This window comes from Sus scrofa, chromosome 14, assembly GCF_000003025.6.
Source record: "Sus scrofa isolate TJ Tabasco breed Duroc chromosome 14, Sscrofa11.1, whole genome shotgun sequence".
Lineage (NCBI taxonomy): Eukaryota > Metazoa > Chordata > Mammalia > Artiodactyla > Suidae > Sus > Sus scrofa.
The window spans coordinates 54,669,673-54,693,053 of NC_010456.5; the positions used below are offsets into that span (position 1 = coordinate 54,669,673).

The 23,381-nt window shown below is 45.5% G+C and overlaps 1 protein-coding gene across 1 annotated transcript in view; it reads right to left on the reverse strand.

Annotated features, from left to right (window-relative positions):
• Nucleotides 1,055-23,381, reverse strand: part of ACTN2 (actinin alpha 2) — a 71,991-nt gene continuing 49,664 nt past the window's right edge. Inside the window, 10 exon segments of the mRNA NM_001243666.1 lie at nt 1,055-3,187; nt 4,882-5,040; nt 5,958-6,023; nt 9,096-9,242; nt 9,871-10,050; nt 10,968-11,102; nt 14,192-14,374; nt 16,198-16,338; nt 18,143-18,251; nt 22,253-22,403. Of these exon segments, the coding sequence (NP_001230595.1) occupies nt 3,029-3,187; nt 4,882-5,040; nt 5,958-6,023; nt 9,096-9,242; nt 9,871-10,050; nt 10,968-11,102; nt 14,192-14,374; nt 16,198-16,338; nt 18,143-18,251; nt 22,253-22,403 (1,430 nt within the window). The 3' untranslated portion in view covers nt 1,055-3,028.

Here is a 23,381-nt window from a genome sequence, read left to right on the forward strand (position 1 = left end):
CCTCTAACCCAGTGGTTTTCTTTTCTTTCTTTCCTTTTTTCTTTTTGTCTTTTTAGGGCCACGCCTGTGGCATATGGAGGTTCCCAGGCTAGGGGTCAAATTGGAGCTGTAGCCACTGGCCTATGCCACAGCCACAGTAACACGGGATCCTTAACCCACTAAGCAAGGCCAGGGATGGAACCTGTGTCCTCATAGATACTAGTCAGATTCATTTACAATGAGCCATGATGGGACCTCTCCCAGTGGTTTTCATTTTTGTTTTTTTTTTTTTTTTTTTTTTAAGGGGTGCAGGATATAGAGGTTCCCAGGCTAGGGGTCAAATTGGAGCTGTAGCTGCCAGCCTATACTACAGCCACAGCAGTGCCAGATCAGAGCTGCGTCTGCGACCTACACCACACTTCATGGCAACACTGGATCCTAACCCACTGAGCAAGGCCAGGGATTGAACCTGTGTCCTCATGGATGCTAGTCAGATTCATTTCTGCTGAGCCATGGCGGGAACTGTCCCCCAGTGGTTTTCAACTGAGGGCTATTAGAATCCTCCATGGAGCTTTCAAAACATGCAGATGTCCAGGTCCAACCAAGATCCTCACAGCTCGAAAGTCAGGGTTAGGGCAGGGTCTGCACACATTTTCAAAGTACCTATAGGGGACTCTGAAGTGATCGCCCAGGTAAAAATTTCTTCCTAATCCATTTAGTTTCCTAACCTATTCACCACTCACCTCTAACTAGGTCAAACAATTTCTTCATCTCAAATTTTTCCCTCTACTGGGAGTTCCTCTATGGCTCAGTGGGTTAAGGATCCAGCATTGTCACTGCTGCAGCTCAGGTTGGATTCCTGGCCTGGGAACCTCCACATGCTGTAGGTGTGGCCAAAAAGAAAAAAAAAAAATTCACCCTTTACCCAACAAGCCAGCCTCTAACTCTTGGGAGGTAAATACCCAAATAAGAGTTTTTAATGATGATGGAAAGTTTAAGTGAGGAAAGGCTGTGGTTAACCAAAGGACACTGGTTATTTTTTGAAATAATAATAATTAAAAAAAAACAGGATTCCTTTTCTTTTACAAATTGAGTTTAATCAATAATTCAGCTTCAGAAATAAAAGTAACTTCTAAAGTAAGAGTATAAACATTGTTTTCAGAGTTGATTTCCTTTTTTGATTTATTAGCAGACAGTACTGATCCACTCTCTTGCCTGAACGTAAAGAAATTAAAATCTTAGGTAGATGAAGAATCTATGCCTATCTAAAACACCACACATTCCCTACTAGCCTCGAAAGCAGAGCAACACCGCATTTTCCCCCTTAATGTTTACGGCTGGAATATAGCACCTGCTTGAAGTAAAATGAAGAGTCAGAGTTCATCTAAACACCACCCCAGAAGTCACCAGCATTGAACTCAAAGACTCGGATATTTCAGAAATTGGTAAACTACCATCCACTTAATAATAAGAAGCAAACTAAACGAAACGTATAAAGGTTGAAGGTTGTCAATGGGCCAGTGTAGTGAAAGTACTGAGTTACTCAACAGTTATGAATGGAAAATATCACATTTCCAGCTCTTGGTGGAAATCTATAAAAATCTGAGGGAAACAGACCGTATGTAGGGAACAGGCACATTGCTGCCTTTCTAGTCACACTCTAATTGCTGTTTACAACTGTTTTTGTTTGTTTATGATTCGTTTCCTGATCATTAAGGACTCGGATATAAAAAGAACTCCTGCTTTATTCTCCACAAGCTGTTAACAAGATGGGAAAACAGAGAGGGGAGGTACAGCATTTGACAGAACAAGCGGGGAAAAAGGAAGGAAGGCTGACGGAGCAGAGTGGTGGCAGGAGCCACTGGGGTCCTCCCCGATAGGGCTTTGATGGGGACACAGCCACACTCAGGACAAGTTAGGACGCACCATCCCATCACGGCAGGAACCCCAAGTGCTGGAAAAAACACCTAGGAACTCCTACCGCACGGAATGAATTCACCTGAAATACGTCAAGGTTCTACAATGGAAGAACTTACCTCTACTGCTGTTGAGCATCAGTCTTTTCCTACTGACTCCTTCTCTTTACCAAATCATAAAACTAAAGGCATAAAGGAGGAGTTCTGCCTGGGGAGCTCTAAGGGCACTGATTTTGGACTTGTCCCCTGTCATCAAGTATCACTATAGACACTTGCTTAAAACCAAAACACTTATATATGGTCATAACATACTCACATACTAACACGCTCTAGAAAAAGCCCAGAAACCTGGAATCAATAAATAATCCTAAAAAACTCGCTCCACCTAGTGATTCCATTTTCCTCTCTGGCAATTAAACCGACTTCCCTATTTCCTGAGGTCCCTACTTTGGAGGATAAATAAGGCATCGAAACTCACTAATCAGACTACACAGTCCTAAAAAATGAAGAGGTGACCATAATCGCTCTCGAACATTTTTTTAAGTACTAACAATGCTTTGGGTAGTCTGTTTCTATTCCCTGGAGGTTCCATCTCACAATATTAAATTCAGCCACAGAGGCAACAGTACCATTTATCTTAAACGTAGCTAATCTTTGGATAAGCAAGAAAGTATAACGTCAGTATCCCAAATATAGTCCCCTAGAGATAATCACGTAAGTATATTACATATGAAGAATATTTTAAAATGTCAACCATTTACCATTATTTTCCTGGTCTTGAATCTTGGGTATTTTGGAATTTTCCCATTTTGTGCCTTTCTTCTGTCCCTAGGTCTTGCTAATTTCAGACTACTCAAGTAATTTGCTGTGTGTTGTCAAAGAAACCAACCCAAACCCTGCTATTTCACTGCATCTAGCTAAAAATTCAGAAACAAAAGAAACCTGTCTGTGAGGCACACTATGTCACATACTAGAAAAACCTAACTTCAGCCATCTCCCAACTGCTGGCAATAACTGAGCTTGCAAAACAAGTTTTCTCTCTCTTAATAAAGCTTGTCAAAGTCTCCAAGAAACGAACTGTGACTTCAGCCTTTATTGCGTTCTGATGGGACCAGTGATTACAGAACCCGGCCTCACAGATCGCTCTCCCCGTAGAGGGCGGAGGAGAAGGCGGTGTAATCCAGGGCACCAGGCACGCTGCCTGGGCCTGAGTAGGCAGGCATCCTCTTGATGCAGTACTGCGCCTGGTCTGGGGGCAGCTCTCGACGCAGCTCCTCTGCCAGGATGTAGGGCTGGAAGAAACACAACACATTAGCAAAATCAACCACAGAGAGCACTGGGACACAAATGGCTTAGGTATTTATGCACTGCTTGTATTTGCTTAATTTTTAAAAAACGACCAAGAGTTCCCTGGTGGCTCCATGGGTTAAGGATCTGGTGTCACTGCTATGGCTCAAAAAACCAAAGGCAGGGAGTCTAATGGGCATAGTACAGGACGGTTGACAAAAGGCTGAGCTGTAACTCATCTTTTGGCCAGCAGGAAATTTAAATCGCTTTTTAAAGGCAAAGGGAGCATTACCATCAATGCTTCTCAAACTGAGCCATAATGCAAGTGAAAAATACCATGACATAAATATCATACCGGAAACTAATGAAAACACAAGCATATTTAATTTTAAATTATCAACATTTAAAAAATATGTATGTGATATGTACTTTTAGGAAATGGAGTCATTTTCCTAACACGGTTTATTAAAAAACTAGAAGCACGTTGCTCCTGGAGAAAGCCTCTTTTTAAAACAAAATGAAACTGACATTGAATGATGGAGTCTTATTTTTCTTATTAATGCTAAATGTCCAAGAGGAAATAGGACAATTTTGGTAAAACAGGCTATAGGTGAAAATAAATTAAGAAGAAATATCATTTTATAATTTATAGTAGGGTTTTGGGGGGATTAGATAAGCCATGATTAATTATCTCCTATATCAGTTGGACTTTTCCCTCCACCCATCTCCCCATGATCAAGGATTCATTTTTAAAACAATTATTTTAAAGACAATTTATCTTATGTCTGATAAGTTTGTTGTTTTTTTTTTAAAAGTAATAAACATGGCCATGCTGCTGTGTTGAAGAATTCTATCTTCCCTTCCCTCTCAGGTGGAACAAAGGTTAAGGAATCATATCCCAAAGTGCGTTTTTACATATAGAGATGTTTTTATTGTTTGGGGAATGAGATCTGAAAACTCTCAACTTGCCATTCAATTCCTACTTAATATCTAGGCTACGTGTAATGAATAGCTTGCCAATTCTGAAAATGACTGAATGGCTGTATTTAACTTTGCTCCAGGGGCTGGGCACAAAGTCAAGGTCATTGATTCTTAGGAGAAGGTTCTCAGTTTTACAAAGATCTGAATGCTGTAGTTTCTTCTTTCGGAATCATATATCTACCAGCCCAGAAGATTAAGTGGGGTTGAACCAGAAAAATAAAACAAAACTCTACAAAACATATACTCTCGGTTCCTTTTATAAAACTTCCCGTGAGGCACAAACACAAATGCCACTGACAGACAGCTGTGTTTAACCTGTTCTGGGTTCACCGCTGTTATGTCTATGAGCTTTCTGACATCATACAAAATGCACTAGTACAAAATGGTTACTATTTGCAATGTCTTTTCCTTTTTAAAATTTTTAACCTGCAGCATATAGAAGTTCCCAGGCTAGCAGTCGAATAGGAGCTGCAGCAGCTGGCCTACGCCACAGCCACAGCAAGTCAAGATCTGAGCTGCATCTATGACCTACATTGCAACTCACAGTAATGCCAGATCCCAAACCCACTAAGAGGGGCCAGGGATCAAACCCACATCCTTGTGGATACCAGTTGGGTTCTTAACCCACTGAGACACAACAGGAACTCCCTGTTTCCTTTTTTATTAGTATAAGGCAATGGACTGTTACAAAAACAGAAGAAAAGGTGTCCGTGCAGACCTTATCAGAAGCCAGGATTCGGAAGGAGGCGATGACCTGCTCGGCAGTGTCGGTGTCAGCTGTCTCCCTGGTCATGAAGTCGATGAAGGACTGGAAGGTGACCGTGCCCTGCCCGTTGGGGTCCACCAGGGTCATGATGCGGGCAAACTCAGCTTCACCCTGAGGCCAGGTTGCCAAGAAACATTTACCTCAACAGCACGCAACTCCTAACAGAGCCCTTCTGCTTTTTACTTGTTGGCGGTCAAGTTCCTTTTTGTTTGAACACTTAGACATTCCCTGCATTTCCTTTCCATTCTGAGAACACAGTCCTCTTGCAGGTGACCTAAGTTTACTGCCATCAAGTGATTTTAAATGTTGCAGGAGCGTCAACCCAGAAAAGCTCCTGAATCCCCTCCTCCTGGTGGCCCTTGTCACCTTTGGGATGTAACATAATTATGGTAGAGGAACTCACAGAAGGGGGCCTGTTCTCCCACTAAAACGGAGAAGAGTAAGACTGCTCAAGAGAAGGGAGGTGACAAGAGGGCTCTCAGGATGCGAGATCGAAAGTTCTGAGAGGAGTCAAAGACCCTCAGGTTCACAGTGCACGTTAGCAGGTAAGAGGAGGGAGGGAGTGCAGCTTCTCCCAGCTCACAGGGGGGATGTCAGCTTTTCTTAGCTGATTTATTACTACACACCTTTTACCCTCAAGATACTAGAGGAAAAAGCACTTAAAAAATCAGCAGGATAAAGGAAAAAAAAATCAGCATGATAGTAAAAGCCACTTAAGTGTACACTATAAATGGGCTAGTTGTATACAGTATATGAATAACATCCCAATAAAGTGGTTTACAAATCATCAGCAAAGTTTACATTCTGTTCCTTAACTAGGGAAAAAAAATGACTGCATGAAAATGTACATTCTGGCTCTGTGAAATTGTTTTTACATAGTAGCAGACAAACCTTAAAAGGTATCATCCTAGACAGTGTAAATGATTTGTTCCCAGACAGGCTGTCATTCCTTAAGGCGTCATCTCCTGCCACACCAATCTAAGCTCAACAGAGTATCACAGATGGAAAGATTTCCACGGCTGTCTTACCAAGTCATAACCCATGGAGATGAGGCAGGCTCTGAAGTCCTCATGGTCCATCAGGCCGTTCTTCCTCTGCCGAAAAACACACAGAACAAAGGAGCTGAGAATCAGAGGCAGGATGAACAACTCTACTTGACTAGGGAACCAAAATCTAGTAGAAGGGACACTGGGCTTTGCCAAAGAAGCAAAGGTCACCAATGACTTACAAAAGGACAGACCCAACACAGGAACATCAAAAAATAATTTCTTGCAAGTTCCCTCTGTGGCTCAGTGGGTTAAGAACCCAACTAACATCCATGAGGATGTGGGTTCGATCCCTGGCCCTGTTCAGTGGGTTAAGAATCGGGCGTTGCCGTGAGCTGTGGTGCTTGGATCTGGTGCTGCTTTGGCTGTGGTGTAGACCTGCAGCTCTGATTTGACTGCTAGCCTGGGAACATCCATATGCTGTGGGTGCAGCCCCAAAAAGAAAAAAAAAAAAAAAAACCTTTAAAAGGAAAAGGGAGAGAGGAGGATAAACAGCAGTCAGAAATGAAAAGCAAAAATATACATATATATTTTTAAAATGAAAGGAGACTGTACACTCAGAGTAGGAGGGACAACCCAGGGCCACTGAAAACGACCTCTTGGGAGCTGCCTACTGACACCCACTGACGACAACACACTGAGTGTTCTGAGAACTCCTCATGCGCCAGCAGCCCCCAGGCAGCCCTCACTTGTCAATCTCCCATGTGAACTGGAGTCCGCACATGCCATCTGCCTCTACATGGATGAAGTCATGAGCCACTGCGGCTGCTGACCTGCAGCACCCAAGGGGAGCTCAGGGTGGACATCGGGAGTGAGGCCACTCTGTGCTCTGGGAAAACTGGAGGAACAGGTCTTCACATAGATATTTTTAGGAGAAGATTTGATGTGCCCAAATTCTTACTTCCTCACATCTAGCAAAACACGGAAATCCTTCCTGGTGATGTCTGCTCCTCATGACTAGTAGTAACCTTCACGAGACCAACCACAAAGTTCTGTAAAATGCGTGCATAGCTGCACGCACCTCCCCGTCACCTTTATCATACACAGGGACATGATTTCCCCCTGCCTCTTTGGGGGGTCTGTTTCAGTCTGAAGCGGACAAAACAAAGGATGTCACAGTCACCTTCGAGTGGGGCCACCTCCAAAGGGGAGCCAGGAGCCCTAAAGGAACTCAGGGAGGAAACAAAGAATACCTGTCATCTAGCAGCCACACCGAACAGTGAGCCTGGAGGAAACTTAGGCCTAGAGATGCCAGGATACTGGCCGGATAGTTCAGGTGCATATCAAAGTAATGATTTCAGCGAGCCCAGACTCTTTTGTTCCTGCTTCCTGCCCTTTGTTGCAAAAACTCCCATATATCCTAGCTCCCCTGCTCCTCTGAGTGGTTTCTCAGGATTACTGGAGATGCTGTCTGCCAGGCTTCAGTCCTCATTTTGCCCCAAATAAAACTTAACTCTCAACTTTCAGGCTGTGCATTTTTTTTTTAGGTGGATACCCCCAAAGATGCCCACACTGCTAGGACTCCAACTGGGAAGTTACCCCTAAACCACTCTCAGGCCCATGAGCCAGGAGGGTGGGGTTCCTCCGTGCACCAAACTCGGCTTCCCCCACGAGCTCTGCGAGGGTCTCCACAGAGCAGGATGAGAGAGGGAAGGCACCATGTCTGTCACAGCCCAGGACAAACGGTGACCCTGCTTCTACTGTAACAGCACAGCCCCAGCTGTGATGCGAAGTGTATGGCTGGGCTGAAGATTTTCAGGGGATGGCTAAGGTGAGAGCATCAGTATAAATTTAAAGATGAGGAAATCCTTTCATTATTGGTCATGCCAATTATTAAACAGATTAGTTCCTGGTGTTTTCACGTGCCTGTGAAATGGCCAGTCCCTAAAGCGAACTTCAGAAGTTGTTTTTCAGGAATGGGGACTTTCTGGGTCTGTACCCACGCCTGTGCTTGGCCCTCAGTCCATATCCTCCAGCAAGGTCTCTGCAGCAGCGCTTCCCTCCTTGTCCTCTGACCTCCCTGGGGTTCCTTCTCCTGGCCTCCCGCCTCCTTTAAATGCAATCAGTTCCCTAAGGCCCAGGCCTTTCACTCTCCTCACCAACTCTCTCTTGCCAGAAAGGACCATGACATGGTTACTCCCTTGGGTTCCTGCCGAAAGCCCAGAACCGATTCCTAACTGCGGGGGTACCTCCTGGCTGCAGCCGCTCACCCAGTTCAGGAGCCTCTTTCCCTGGGTTCTCAGTGCTTGTGATCTCCATGTCACTTCACATCCTTCCCTCTCTCTTGGCCCCTGGAGCCTGGGGTTAAGTCCTGTCAGGTTTCCATCTCCGTTAATCCCAGCCTTGTGAAGAACTGGCTCTACTCAATTGATTCAAATCAAACATACTAGATCATATTTTAAGGGTGGTACTTTTTATCTGTTCGCCATTTTGGTGGTTCTGTGCCTTCGCCTATTTCATGAGTTGAGTCTGTCCATTAACAGAAAGGACATGAAGTTTGATGTATCGAAAGAGTAGGTTCATTTTCAGTGGGTGCTTCACCTAAATAGTTAATTATTAGGAGAAGTCCACTAGAGCCTGGTATTTAAGTACTTAGAAAATGACCTAAATCCCCAATCCACATTTTGTTAGGGATACACGTTCACTCTGAACACATCAAGCTTTGCTCCCAGCTACAAAGGCAATCAGCAAGTGATCTGTATAAAACAGCCCGCAAGCCTAGAGTCTGTGTCTCCTTGAGCGACATCAGAACTTAGCACGCTTCATCTCAGTGGCTATTTTCCTTTGGCATTAATCATTCCTATTTCCCTGTAAACTCTATAGACATTAAACCTTAAGATAACAGCATGAATATTATTTCAAATACATCTTTTGAGCCCCCCCCATTGCCTTTCAAATAACCAGAGAGGAGTTCCCACTGTGGCACAACGGGATCAGCAGCATCCCCCCAGGGTTCGATCCCCAGCCTGATGCAGTGGGTGAAGGATCTGGTGTTGCCGCAGCTGTGGTGTAGGTCGCAGTGCAACTCAGATCTGATCCCTGGCCCCGTAACTCCATGTGCCAACAGGACAGCCAAAAAAGAAAAAAAGAAAAAAACAAAACCCAGAGGGAGCGAGGTACCCTGTCAAAGTGGTTGAAGGAGGCTCTGAACTCGTTCATCTGCTCCTGGGTGATGCCCTTTGCGTCTCTCGTCAGGATCTGAGTCTCCACTTCGTTGATGGTCCTGGCGATGGTTGTCAGCAGCAGCTCCCACCCCACGCGGATGTGCTACCAAGGGAAACAGGAAAACATCAGCTTCTGTTTTGTCCAGCACATCAATCTCACCTGTCATTTTCCTAACAGGAGACTTGACCCAAAGGGAGGTAAGCAGGACATCCCTATAGTTTCTTTTATTCTACTTTTCCACGAGATTCTCTAGCAGAGAACACTCAGAAAGGAGACCAGGGTTCTAACAGCAACATCTAGCACTTTGCAAATAAAATATCCATTGTACAGTCTATATTTGTCCCTAGGAACACCTTTCCATTTACCCGGTAGCAGGATGGGCCCTGGATTATACCCACTGGCTCCCAGAAAGATGAAACTGGGCCAAACGGGCCCAAATGTAACCATCCAATTTCGGTTAGTCTCTCTGAAGCAGTGCAACGAATTCACTGTTGAGCTAATAGTGAGGATGGTGGTTCTGAGGGTGGTGGACAGCTGACCCCTCTGTGCACTTCATACCGTCCACAGAGCTTTTCCCAGACAGCGGCAGGAAAGGCTGAACGATCCTGCCAGTTGACGCTTGTAGAACAAATCAGGAAGAGAAGGAGACAAACGTGGGAAGAAAGTACTGAGACGGTGAACCAGTCACGGTCAGAAAGGAGGGCGACACGGGCCCCTGTGGCAGCCGTACCTCCATGGTGTAATTAGTGTGCTTGTTGTCGAAGACCAGCGCCTCCTGGATGAGCTGATGGTCACCCTCCAGCTTGTCGATGTTGTTCTTGTAGTTGATGATGTTGTGCTCGTACTGCTTCAGCTGATTCATCTGGTCCTCCAGGGCGCCCGTGATCTGGATGGAGCTGCGGGCGATCTCCTGGTGGAGGCAAGAACAGGGGCGGGCAACAAGGTGAGCAGCTGCTCGGGTCACTGCATGGGAGGTGTCCTTCCTGGCTCTGCTCCCCCTCCTACGCCGGCATCAGGCAGCAGCCAGAGCCACTGGATTTTTCAGATAAAGTGGGAAACAGGGCTGCACCACGGCATGAAACAAGCTCTGGTTCTAGTCCATCCAGAGAATAGGGGCACAAAAACCAACCAAGATCCATAAAAGCAAAGCAAGAGGGATGAAAAAGGAGCTGTTTCGACCTTGTTCCAGTGAAGCCAGAAGCCTTCCCTCGCCGGAGCTGCCTCTCCTGGAGGAGGCTGGGGGATGCTCTGCATGAAGGCAGCTGCCAGAGAGATTTGAAGCCATTGGACGGTTCATTATGGGCCAAAAACATCCTATATTTTTAGGTGCTCCCCTCTTTAAGACAAAAGTTAACATTTTACCACCAAAAGGGCAGTTGGGAGAAAACTAAGTAGGCCAATAAATGTCTCTTGGCTGCTCTTGGTGATAAAATAGACCCAGAAATCAGTGTCATTCAAAGACTGTCCCTTAAATGTTCTGAAAATGCAAAGTATTTATGACTCTTCATACATCTTCCTTAAGGATGGATGGTTTAAAAATCTAGGTCTTGCAGAGGCTAAAACCTGAAAAAGAGCCCCCTTATCATTTTTAATGATAAAAGAATGGGTGGCAGGGAGAATAGTCCAGGCTGATTTTAGTGCACGTTCCCCCCACCCTGATGCTCAGAGGCACAGGCTGCACAAGCCCAGGGCCACCCAGAGTAAGGCCCAGTGTGACCTGGTACTGAGTGAGGTGGTCAGAAGCCACCGCCTGGGAGGGGCCGCTGTGTCAGTGCAGGGACTTATCTGGAGGCTGTGACAAGCTCTCTCTGAAGGGTACCAACCTACCTCCATCTTGTTCTGGATCCAGGGTCCGATGGCATTGGCCTGTGCGGCGAACTGGCGCCGCAGACGCTCATTGGCATGCTGGCGGGCCAGCTCCTCCTGCAGCGACTGGTCCCGGATGGGCACGAGCTGCTTCACCTGTCAGGGTTCAAAGGCAGCAGGGGTTAGGGGCCAGCTGCGGCCCAGGAGGAGTGACCAAGCCATGGGGCAAGGGGAGGAGGAGGGGGAGAAAGGGGAGTCTGGCCTTGACTGTTGCCCAGTGTTCCAGGGTGGAGAGACTGGGTAAGTCTGCACGAGGGACACTGACCCTTCCTCCAGCCAGGGGCTCTGGGCCTGCAGCACTAACCCCATGGTGGGGGCTGGGTCCACAGTGCAGAGAATTTATGAACTTAAGTGAAAACTGACATCTTTTTTTTTTCCTGGTTGCACCCGTGACATGAGGAAGTTCTCAGGCCAGGAATTAAACCCACGCCACAGCAGTGACAACTCCAGATCCTTACCCACAGAGCCACTGGGGAACTCCTGACATCTTTATTTGCACCATCTCTAATGAAAAGTTAGCATTTCCCTCAATTATGAATGTAAGCACCAAATCTACCAGGTCTTTATCACAATAGAAATAAGAGACATCCTCAGATTACATTAGTCATTCCCTGCCTCTCAAAACATCCTAGATGTGCATCACTACTCAGGAGTATTACACCCAGGAGTTCCCTGGTGGCCTAGCATTTAAAGGGTCTGGTGTTGTCATCAATATGGATCAGGTTCAAACCCTGACCCAGCAATTCTGCATGCAACAGGCTTGCAGAATTATTAGACCTGCTGTTAGATCTTGGTTTAAAATGTGTTAGTAAGGAAGTACATACATTACTATATCCCAACTTTAAAAAAATACTTTTTAACGACTTATGGTATAATTTATTTCCTTTATAACCCTAAATATTCTGACAAATTTACACACATGATTATCAGAAAGGATCCATGGGCTTCCCCAGACTGCCCAGGGGATCCGAGACACAAAAAAGTTAGGAACCTCTGCCAGGTTTGTGAACTCGATTCTACAGAATGCTGGAATACAGGAAACTATCTACCTGGCCTACATCTTTCCAGTTCCACTGGTACCTGGATTTTACATGTTCATCAGTTCTCTTTGAATCCGTAGACAAAAGAGCTGCTTCAGAAACCTTTTTTGTGTCTTCTGCAAAACTGCTGCTAAAGACATTGTTATTCAATGTCCCTTTATCACTTGGTGACTGGAAGAAAGTTTGTCTCCCTTAAATAAGATTTCCTTTTTTTTTTTTTTTTTTTTTTTTAAGGAAACTACTTAGCTCAACATGTTTCTCTTTTCATTCTGGCTGGCAGAAGACTAGAGCTCATTTTAAGGCCAAAAACAATAACTAACGACCATCTCTCAGAGGAACACTCTCTTTCCCATGCCTGTTTTCTTGGGGGGGGGGTGTGCTCTTTTGCATTGTTTATAACTATTGTCACATGGGTGTTTTTATAGCATGTGGTGGACTTACTGCTTAAAGAGGACGCAGTAGCATGCTAAGATGACCATGCTACAGTTTCAACCATGAAAAAAAAATTTTTTTTTCTTCAGAATGAGGCAAAAAAGGTTCGAATGATCCCACTGGACTATAATTAAATCTGTACAGTTTCCCAGATCCTAAGAGGCAACAAGTCAGCAGGAAGTCCTTTGGTTCCCCCAGATAAGTAGTTTTCTAAGCACTTTTCCCCACATTTAAATTCACATGCACTTGAGACACATCTACTCCACAGTCTAAAAATTCTTTAATGAAGTACTAGCGGCAAACTGGTTCCACCAAATTTTCAGTTGGGGGTTTAAAAAAGGCTTCCCTGGGGAGTTCCCAGCTTGGTCAGTGGTTAACAAACCCGACTAGTATCCATGAGCCTTGCTCATGGATCCCTGGCCTTCCTCAGTGGGTTAAGCATCCAGTGTTGCCATGAGCTTGAGGCCCAGGCTGGTAGCTGCACCTCCAACTGGACCCCTAGCCTGGGAACCTCCATATGCCTCAGGTGTGGCCCTAAAAAGACAAAAAGACCAAAAAAAAAGTTTTCCTTATGGTGTGAGTATCATAACCTGTGAGTTTACCAACACTGATAAGATTTTCCTTAAGGAAAATCATTTCTATTTTCTTTCCTTACACATCAAAGAAGCTGCCCAATGGTATTTACTTATTTATTATTATTATTTTGTCTTTTCTAGGGCTGCACCCGTGGCATATGGAGGTTCCCAGCTAGGGGTCTAATCGGAGCTGTAGCCAGCCTACGCCACAGCCATAGCAATGCAGGATCCGAGCCGCATCTGCAACCCACACCACAGCTCACGGCAACGCCAGATCCTTAACCCACTGAGCAAGGCCAGGGATCGAACCTGAAACCTCATGGTTCTTAATCAGATTCGTTAACCACTGCGCCACGACGGGAACTCCCCGAATGGTATATAACTGTGTCATGTATTTCAGCTGTTAAAAACAACAGAAGATGCCCAAAACAGAGTCATTTATGCCAAGCCCCACTCCACCAGACTGAGACTTAAATTATAGTTTCTCCTTTCCCAGAAATGGCATCTTCAAGCAGTCAGTCAGGAGGCACCTGATGAGTATTAGTGAGGTCCTTTGCCCCACAGACCCCTGCTTCCCCCGAAACGAAAGGAACTCCGCAAGAGCCAACCTGCTTGGTTTGGCCAGAGAACTTCCTTGCGTCCCTTCTGCCTATAAAAGTCTTTCATTTTGTCCAGCTCTTAAGAGCTCCTGTCTGTCTGCTAGATTGGCTGCTGCCTGATCTGAATTGAGTTTTGCTCATGTAAACACATAATAAACATTTTAATATGCCTCAGTGTTTTTTGTTTTTGTTGTCTTTCTAGGACGGTAAATTATGGAAGTTCCCAAGCTAGGGGTCAAATTGGAACTGCTGCTGCCAGCCTACACCACAGCTCACGGCAATGCCAGATCCTTAACCCACTGAGTGAGGCCAGGGATCCAACCAGTGTCAGCTTTGTTAACACTGAGCCACACCGGGAAACTCCCTCAGTGTTATTTTTAGCCCATCTGAGAAACTTGGGGTGGATGAAAGACCCTGATCACAATGCGAGGTCAGGCAGTCACTCTAACTGCCCAGGCCCTCCCCTCCTCCCTCCCCAAGGCTTCAAGGATGCCCGCCCCACCTCCCCCAACACACACACCTGACCCTCAGGCACCCACCTTGTCCCACTTGGCACGGATATCATCCACAGTGACAGTGCTGTAGGGGTTGCTCGAGCTGATTCTGATATTGTAGCTCTGAATCACCTTCTCCACTTCATTCTGGATGGCCAGGATGGACTGCCGCTCGCCATCTGCCTCGGGCAGCGTGGCCTTGAACTGCTCATGGGCCGTGATCAGGCTCTAACCCAAAGACAGAGCGGAGAAAACCCGACTTAACTTCAGGATGCAATTGGGTTTGCACAGTTAGGCTTGCTGTTCCCTCCGGCACACACAAAAAGGGCTTTGTAACCACAGGAATCTCTGCTGGAAGACAACTTCTGGATGTCTGAAAAAAGCAGTCTGGCACACAAAAGTCAAGTTCCTTGGTAAACAGGAAAAAGATACTGTGATGATGCATTGGTGGCTATTAATCCAATGTCTTCCAAAAAATGAATTATTTTCTTTTTCAAAAAAATCATGTTTGCTTTCATTACGGTGGATCCTCAGCTACTGTTTAGGTCTGACTCACCACTGATGCACATAACTTAACTCAGCTGCCTTTTCTTTTTCTTTTTCAGGCCACATCCACAGCATATGGAAGTTCCTGGGCTAGGGGGTGAATCAGAGCTGCAGTTGCAGGCCTAAGCCATAGCTACAGCAATGCCAGATCTGAGCCACATCTGCAACCTACGCCACAGCTTGTGGGAATGCTGGATCCTTAACCCAATGAGTGAGGCCAGGGATAGAACCTGAATCCTCAAGACACTATGTCGGGTTCTTAACCCACTGAGCCTCAACTGGATCTCCATCAGCTGCCCTTTCTAATGACTGGTTTTACCTCTGTAGTAGAGTAAAAGAACCTAACATTTGCTGCCTTTATACCTTAAAGACTCCCTAAGAAACATATCTCTATTCCTCTAAAAGAAAAGCCCACAGAAGCCAGCTGCTTCCCCTCAGGCTTTATAAAACCTCCACTTGACAACCCTATCCTTTGGCCCTAATATGTGCGACAGCAGCCCCTTCAGTTCAGCTGAACCTACATGGACCACCTTCTAGGAAAAATTAGCACTCGCTTTAGTTGCTGCACCAGACTGGCTGCTAGCACTCCTTTCACTGAACAAAGAAACGACTTCCTGCATCCAGTAAGGCTTCTAAGGCACACTTAGTCACCTCACTTATTCTAAAAATATATGATTTTAGGTTGCCAGCCTCTGCTTAAGAGTGCATGGCAAGGAACACCATCACAGACTCTTTCAGAAGACAACGGCAACATTCGACAAAGTCATTTCTTTCCCCTTTCACCCAGGTATAAACCCTTCTAGAAGGTTCCTTTCCAGGCACATAGGGGTTCCAATCCCAACCTTTACTATCTCCTTTATACTTGGACGCTTTTTGATGACCTATCTCGCAGGGGAAAAAAAAAATCTAAAAGCTTTACTCCTTATATTTCATAATACATCAAATTCACTGTACAGTGGTCTCTAAATAAATCAAGTTCTGGATGGTCCCGAGGAACTCTTCTCCCGAACATGATCACTCAGAAGTCTTATCGACAACTCAGAAGCTCCAGAAGAAATTAAAAGCAGAACATGTTGGGCTGTGGGAGGCAAAAGGTGCCAATTTGTGGTTTGTTACGCTTTATGGTCTGGGAAAATTCTATAGATCTTAATGAACAGTCATATGCAAAGGATATCTGCAAAGTAGTTACCTCAGCAGCCAATACACTCATGACTTTCTGTGGATAACTTCAAGAGCATATATGTCTATTTTGCTCGTAAGATTCCGTGATCTATTTTCAAGAACAGACTCTTTTAGATGCAGTCCCCATTATCTGAGTGAGGTTAATTTAGCTGCAGCAAAGAATAGTATACACATTTTTTTAAGCTAAAGGTCAAAGGCTAATTTGGGCTCTTCGTTAAAAAAATGAAACAAAACACCAGCAACAACAATAAAAAGAGAAGTAAGCTTTTAAAATGACAATTTGATTCTAGCGCAGCAGGGGCACAGAGCTGGGGCCCAGGTACCTGGATCTCCTCAATGCTGTGGACGATGAACATGTCTTGCAGGTCCTCCATGGCCCCCTCCATCCAGTTGTTGAAAGGAGCAGCTCTCTTGGCAAACTCCAGGTGAAGCTGGTCGATGGTTTCTAGCAATTTCTCGGTTCTCTGAAGAGGCGTTCAAGAGACATGAGCATTATCATCGACTAAATAATAAAAAATTCCCTGAAGATGCAAATATGCATTCCAGGGCAACAAACTATTATTATCCGGATGCTTTGTTCATCACGACCCTCTCGTCATTAGCGTGTGCATCCAGAAGATTAACTGATGTTCAAATGATTCAGCTAAGCCCTGAGGGCTCTGAAATGCCTTCTGAATTAGACGTGGTAGATTTCATAACATCCAGAGTAACACTATCCTGAAAGTACTTAAAATACTCTATGCTCCATGCTACTTTCTGAAAATTGAGCATTCACATAGGGTGTCTAGTAACACTTTCAGCTAGAGCCATGCTTTCCCAGTTAGAGGACCTGATTCCCTAACTATGCTGACTGCAGAAAAATGCAGGCTATCTTCCTCCTTTTTACAAACTTTCCCAAAAGTCACCCACCTAGAGAAGACAGAAGGAACTACAGCTTCCTGTCTTCAAATCCTCATTTAGGATTTTATTCAGAGACTCTCTTTGCCTTTCTGGGCATGTGAGAGCACGTGGCTGCAAGAGCAAAGAAGTCAGGGAGCAGGCAGCATAAGGTATCTATAAGTCCTCCATAATTAGATTCAATTTTTTTTCTCTCCTGTACCCTCAATGTTTTTCTTTTGTCTCTTTCTTTTTCTTTCTTTCTTTCTCTTCCTTTCTTCCTTTCTCTAATTCCCTGGCTGCACCTGGCAAATGGAAGTTCCCGGGCCAGGGACCGAATCCTGGCCACAGCTGTGACCTCTACCACAGGAGCAGCAATGCTCGAGCCTATAACTCACTGTGCTGGGCTGGGGATCAAACCCACACCTCTGCAGAAACCCAAGCTATTGGAATTGAATTCTTTTTTTTTTTTCTTTTTTTCTTTTTAGGGCTGCACCCACAACATATGAAGTTCCCAGACTAGGGGTTGAACTAGAGCTGGAGCTGCTGACCTATACCACAGCCATAGCAACTCTGGCTCCTTAACCCACTGAGCGAGGCCAGGGATCAAACCTGCAACCTCATGTTAACTAGTTGGGTTCATTACTGCTGAGCCGCAACGGGAACTCGATGCAGTTGGATTCTTAATCCACTGCGCCACAGTGGGAAATCCTCAATGTTTTTGTTTGGGTGAGTATGTCAACAGCTGGTTGGCCTCTAGGAAGCCTGATATCACATATATTAACATTTTTCATTGTCATGAGAAGACTCAGAAGACTGATAACTGCTTCTTTGCTTTGCACCGTCTGAGTCTTCTGCAGTGAGAGAGAATCAGGTTCAGCTAAAAACCCGACACTTACTGCTGTTTATCCAAGTCATATACTTGAATAAGACCAAATGCCTCCTGCTTCTGTCTCAGATTCACTTTTCCTTACTTCAACCTGTGCTACCCTTTTCCCTACATACATCTCAACTTCAGTTCCTCCTAGTTTACTCACTCAGATGCGTCTCATAGAAGGACTTTGAGAAAAGCCCTGTGATTACCACCGAATACCAAATAGGTTTACATTGTAATCTTATCACTCCTGGATGTTGGCTTTTTAACTCAAAACTTTTTAATTTAGCCATCACTGCTGCATGGATAAATTACAGGACAAAACTACCAACTTTCTAGTTCCCTCTTTCTCCCACGTTTCCTATTCTCTGTAGACGTGCCTTTCACTAGACCACCTGTTTTGTTTTATACACCCCATGCCCCAGAAAAACAGAAAGTCCAGTAACACTGACTTCACGAAAGAGCCTCAAAAAGATTTCACGCTAGCAGGGGCGGCGGGGTAGAGGTGGGGGACCCACCTCCAGGGCCTCTCTTCTCTTCTGAGTAAGCGTCCCCAGCCTGTCCCACTGGTCACAGATTTTCTGGCACCGGTCGTTGACATTGACGGCGTCGTGATAGTCCAGTTCACTATCAGAAGGGAAAACAAAGATTAACTTTCCCAGATGGCATGAAGAAACGTGGACACGGGCTCAAATTAAACAGGTAATTTTTTGTTGGCCATGCCCATGGCATGTGGACATTGTGGGGCCAGGGAGCAAACCAACCCTCACCACAGCAGTGACAACACTAGGTCCTTAACCTGTTGAACCACCAGGAAACTCCAAATAGATAATGATTTAAAAAAAAAAAAGATCTGATGGAGAACTGGCAGAGGGCATTTCAGGGTTTTGTTCATCGTCACTATCACACACATGTTCACCATCCTCTGACAGATCAAGAGAAGAATTTGTAAAACTCTTGCTAGTCGACAGATTTCTTAACAGAGAGAAATTCTGTCTTCTCAACGCCTCGGGCTAACTTTATTCTCCCTTCGTTTTCTTGGCCAGGTCCCCGGAGTGCATTATTTTTAAGTGGTGATGGACCTGTAAGTGAAGCCAAGCATCTGACCTAGAGGACAGTCCTAGGGGCCGTGCTGAGACCGCAGTGACAGGAACATCCAATGAGTCATGGGGGTGGGGGGTGGAGGGATCAGCTTGCAGCCCATTGTGTCCTTGGCTCCCCTCAGAAGGCAATGGCTGCACGGAGCACGCTGTCCAGGAGGGACCCTGGGACTCCGTCCAGCACCTGAGGGACTCTGAAGCCGGGCAGGACAGAGAGAGCCCTTCGCCCTCTGGATAAAGAGGTCCTGACTCAGCTCATGCCTTTGGTGCGAGAGCAGAAACATGATTTCTCACTCACCGGTGACTCTTCCTCACCAGCCCTGTCTGTAACATCCTAAGGAGAACTTTGTGAGCTGAAAGAATGTGAACTTGCCATTCAGGCCAATTCTGCCATTCAAACCTAGTATCTCTGGGGAGAGAAAGCTTGAATCCTGGACAAACTTTAATCACCCCTTTTAGATAAGACAAAGGCAAGACTCAGCGAGGTTTATAGACACTTTTAGGAGACGTCTTCAAAAACAGGCCAAGGTGAGGCCCTGTTCGAGAAATTCCCTCCTGTCCTACCAACTCCACTTTCCTGAAGCTCAAGTTTATTTCTTTTGACCCTAAATTAAGGCAATGGGTGTTTATTACTTGTTTTTTTTTGTTTTTTGCGCTTAAATGACATTAATCTGTCCTTATTGACTACTACTATTTCTGAATAAAAGAGATGCATTATGGCTGTGCTCCAAGTGTCCTTTCAGTGAGTAAGAAGCCCCATCACCTAATGAAAGCTTATCCAGTTCTTAAGAGCAGCTTCCTACACACACATTTACACACAGGAACACACATGCATACACACACACCCCTCGCTAAATGAAGGGGACTATGATTCCTTATTATAACCCAAACACCACAGCCAACCAAAACACACATGCAACATGTGCACAGCCTTGAATACAAAGTGGAAACGCAGGCGTTCTCATTGTGGTGAAGTGGAAATGAATCTGATAAGTATCCATGAGGATGTGCGGTTTTTTTTTTTTTTTTTTGTTTTTGTTTTGTTTTGTTTTGTTTTTTTTTTTTGTCTTTTTGCTATTTCTTTGGGCTGCTCCCATGGCATATGGAGGTTCCCAGGCTAGGGGTCTAATCGGAGCTGTAGCCACCAGCCTACGCCAGAGCCACAGCAACGCAGGATCTGAGCCGCGTCTGCAACCTACACCACAGCTCACAGCAATGCCGGATCGTTAACCCACTGAGCAAGGGCAGGGACCGAACCCGCAAGCTCATGGTTCCTAGTCGGATTCGTTAACCACTGCGCCACGACGGGAACTCCAGGATGTGCGTTTGATCCCTGACCTCCCTCAGTGGGTCAGGGATCCGGCATTGCTGTCAACTGTGGTGTAGGTCATAGATGCAGCTCAGATCCAATTGGCTGTGGCTGTGGCATAGGCCGGCAGCTGTAGCTCTGATTCAACCCCTAGCCTGGGAACTTCCATATGCTGTGGGTATGGCCCTAAAAAGCAAAACAAACAAACAAGCAAAGCCAAAACAAAGAAAAAAAAAAAAAACACCAAACAACAAAAACAAAGTGGAAAGGCTGTGGCTCTTCAAAATGCAAATATTAAAGAGCAGAAAGATTTCAGAAACCCACACCTAGGGATCCATCTACTGATCCCCGCTGGAGATAGCAATGTGCATCTCTCCGAGATCAACTTTAGGACACAATTTCTCCCTCTTTTCTCTCTAATTCACACCTCCCACTTCCACACACACCTGCTTTTCAAAGAGTCAGGGTTTGCCTAACTGTGCATCCTTTTTTTTTTGGACTTTAAGAACTGTACCAACACTGATTCGTTACGTTAGAAAAGGTAAAAAGCAAAGGGAGATGAGTAACGGGAGGATGAGCACAGATTTACACTCTGCACGTGGTTCCTCTCCTGACTGTGTGAGAAAACAGCCCTGGGGATGCAGGACTAGTAATATATAATAGAAATCATTCTTTACATGTTATGGGCAACACTTAAAACCATTCCGAATCATTCATGGGAGCTATGATAGTAAAACTGCTTGAGTTTCTCTTGAACCCCTTATTTTATTTGTCAGGAACTGTTAACAGGCAGCCAAACATCCAACATTCAAGAATGTGGGAAATTAGATAACAGAAAAGCCACAGGGACAGTGAACAAACTGGCTATGAAGGCCACAAATAGTAAAGAATCAATTTGGGCAAGGATGAATGAAAAGATACTCTCAAAAGATGCCCTCTGTGCTAATTAATAAGTTTGCACCAGTCGAAAGTGTGAGGGACGTGGGTGTTTTAAAATGTAACATATGAAAATAAACTTACTATTGATTTTTCTTTTCTTTCTTTTTTTTTTGGTCTTTTTGTCTTTTTAGGGCGAACCTTCGGCATATGGAGGTTCCCAGGCTTGGGGTTCAATCAGAGCTGTAGCCGCTGACCTACATCACAGCCAAGCAATGTGGGATCTGCGTGGCATCTGAGACCTACACCACAGCTCATGGCAACACCAGATCCTTAACCCACAGTGAGGCCAGGGATTGAACCTGTGACCCCATGGATGCTAGTCAGGTTCGTTAACTGCTGAGCCACGATGAGAACTCCATCATTGATTTCTTAAAGTTATTATGATATGACGGGCTCTAAAAATTGTGCAGGTATATCTGGTTATAATGGAGAATAAATGAGTAGGGAATGAAATTCTATATTTATCAAAAGAAAGCAAGGGGAGTTCCTGAGGTGGCACAATGGTATGGGGGGTGTCTCTGCAGCACCAGGACACAGGATCCATTCCCAGCTCTACGCAGTAGGTTAAAAGATCCAGCATTGCTGCAGATGGAGAAGGTTGCAACTGTGGCTGAGATCTGATCCCTGGCCTGGGAACTCCATATGCCAATGGGTGGCCAAAAAAGAAAAAAAAAAAGGAAAGCAAAGGACTTTAAAAAACAACTTAGAAACACTGCATGGAGGCCCCTCTCCCAAAGGGTGGCCCACAGCCAGAGGCAGTAGCCTGGACCTGTAGGGCCTACAACTCCCACTGGGGCTTAAACCAGCCTGGGCTCAACCTCGTACTAGCTCCTCCCCTAAAATAAAAGGCATGAAAATGAAACAGCAGTCATTTGATGACCAAGAAAAGTCAGGCCTGAAAGTCTCCTCCTTCAGAGGAGTCTTGTTTTTGGTTTCTGGGTGGGCAACGTGGTCCCTACACCCAGGCCTGTGGGAGGCTGCCTTTCTTTCTGACCCCTGATCCTGTCCTGCAGACTTAATTCTCATTCCTGTGGAAGCCGAGCTGCCTGTGCTGGGGTTGGGGGTGTTGCCGCATGGGAGGTCACAGGGGTTCAACCACAAAGGACCAAAGCAAAGTCAACATAGCTCTTAAAAAAAACAAACAAACCACCAACCAAACAAAATAATAGTTCCATCATAGCATCCTCTAGCTTGGTTCTAAATTTAGGACGAGAAAGGAAGGGCAGCCCCCCACCCCCACCCCCCGACCTCCCTGGAAATGCATCCAAGGACTCACGTACTTGAGCTCCTGTGCGATGGCCGCGATCTGCTCCACGCGGTCCTGGTGGGCCGCCAGGTCGCTTTCAAAGGCCTCGTGCTTCCGCAGCAGGGCCCGGACTTCTGTCAGAGACGCTGACTCGTAATCCTTCTGCAGCAAGATCTGCTCTTTGCCTGCAAAGGTTGTGGTGGAGCCGTGTGAGTGTGTTACACTCCAGCCTCTTTGCAAAGTCCTGGGTGGTCTCAAGATTCCGCAGAACCGAGAGGCGAAAGCTGGGCAGCCCTGAGAGGCAGAGGCAGTACTTGGACTGCAGGTCAGGCTGCCGCTCTGCTAAGGAGGCCAGAATCCCTCTGAGTTCTGAAAGCCCACGTCCACAAATTCAGGGTGGAAAGCACACGGAGCACATTCTAAACAGCAGGTCTCTATCAGTCAGAATCCTAAAAACAAGTATCCAACTTTCCTGTGTGATGTGAAGTTACTAATTACTAGCTCACAAGAACTACCTGGGATTATCGGATAAAACACTCGTACTCCATCTGCATGTGGGTTCAACCTTTACTCCAACCCTTTTTGTTTGAAAGCTTTACAATTTTTGTTTGTTTGTTTCGTTTCGTTTCATTTTGGTTTTGGCCTCGCCCAGGGCACATGGAAGATTCCTGGCCAGATATCGAACCCTTGCCACAGCAGTGACAGCACTGGATCCTTTAACCACAAGGCCACCGGGGAACCCCCAAAGCTTTATTTTTTTTAATGTGGTTAAACGAGGCCTGTGATTTTTTTTTTTCCCCTAATGACATCAGAAAAATTTCTCTCTGAAACTCCACCTATTACCCCAGGGGATAAGAGGGAACCTCCTTGCTCTTGCCCAAAATAGATTATCATGTGAGGAGGGGAAAGTTTTGTTCTTCTACCTCAGCCAACGGGAGACAGCCAAAAAGACACCATGACCACAGTATCATGGCCATGGCAACAGGTACGTCTGCAAGGCCTGAAAGAAGGAGATGAATCTGAGGGAAATAAAGGAGTTGAGACTAGAAAAATCACACCTCGAATTCTTCCTTTCCAAGCAGATTTTCTTTTCTTTTTTTGGGGGGGTGGGATGGGGGGGTGCTGCACCTGCAGCATATGGAAGTTCCAGGGCTAATGACTGA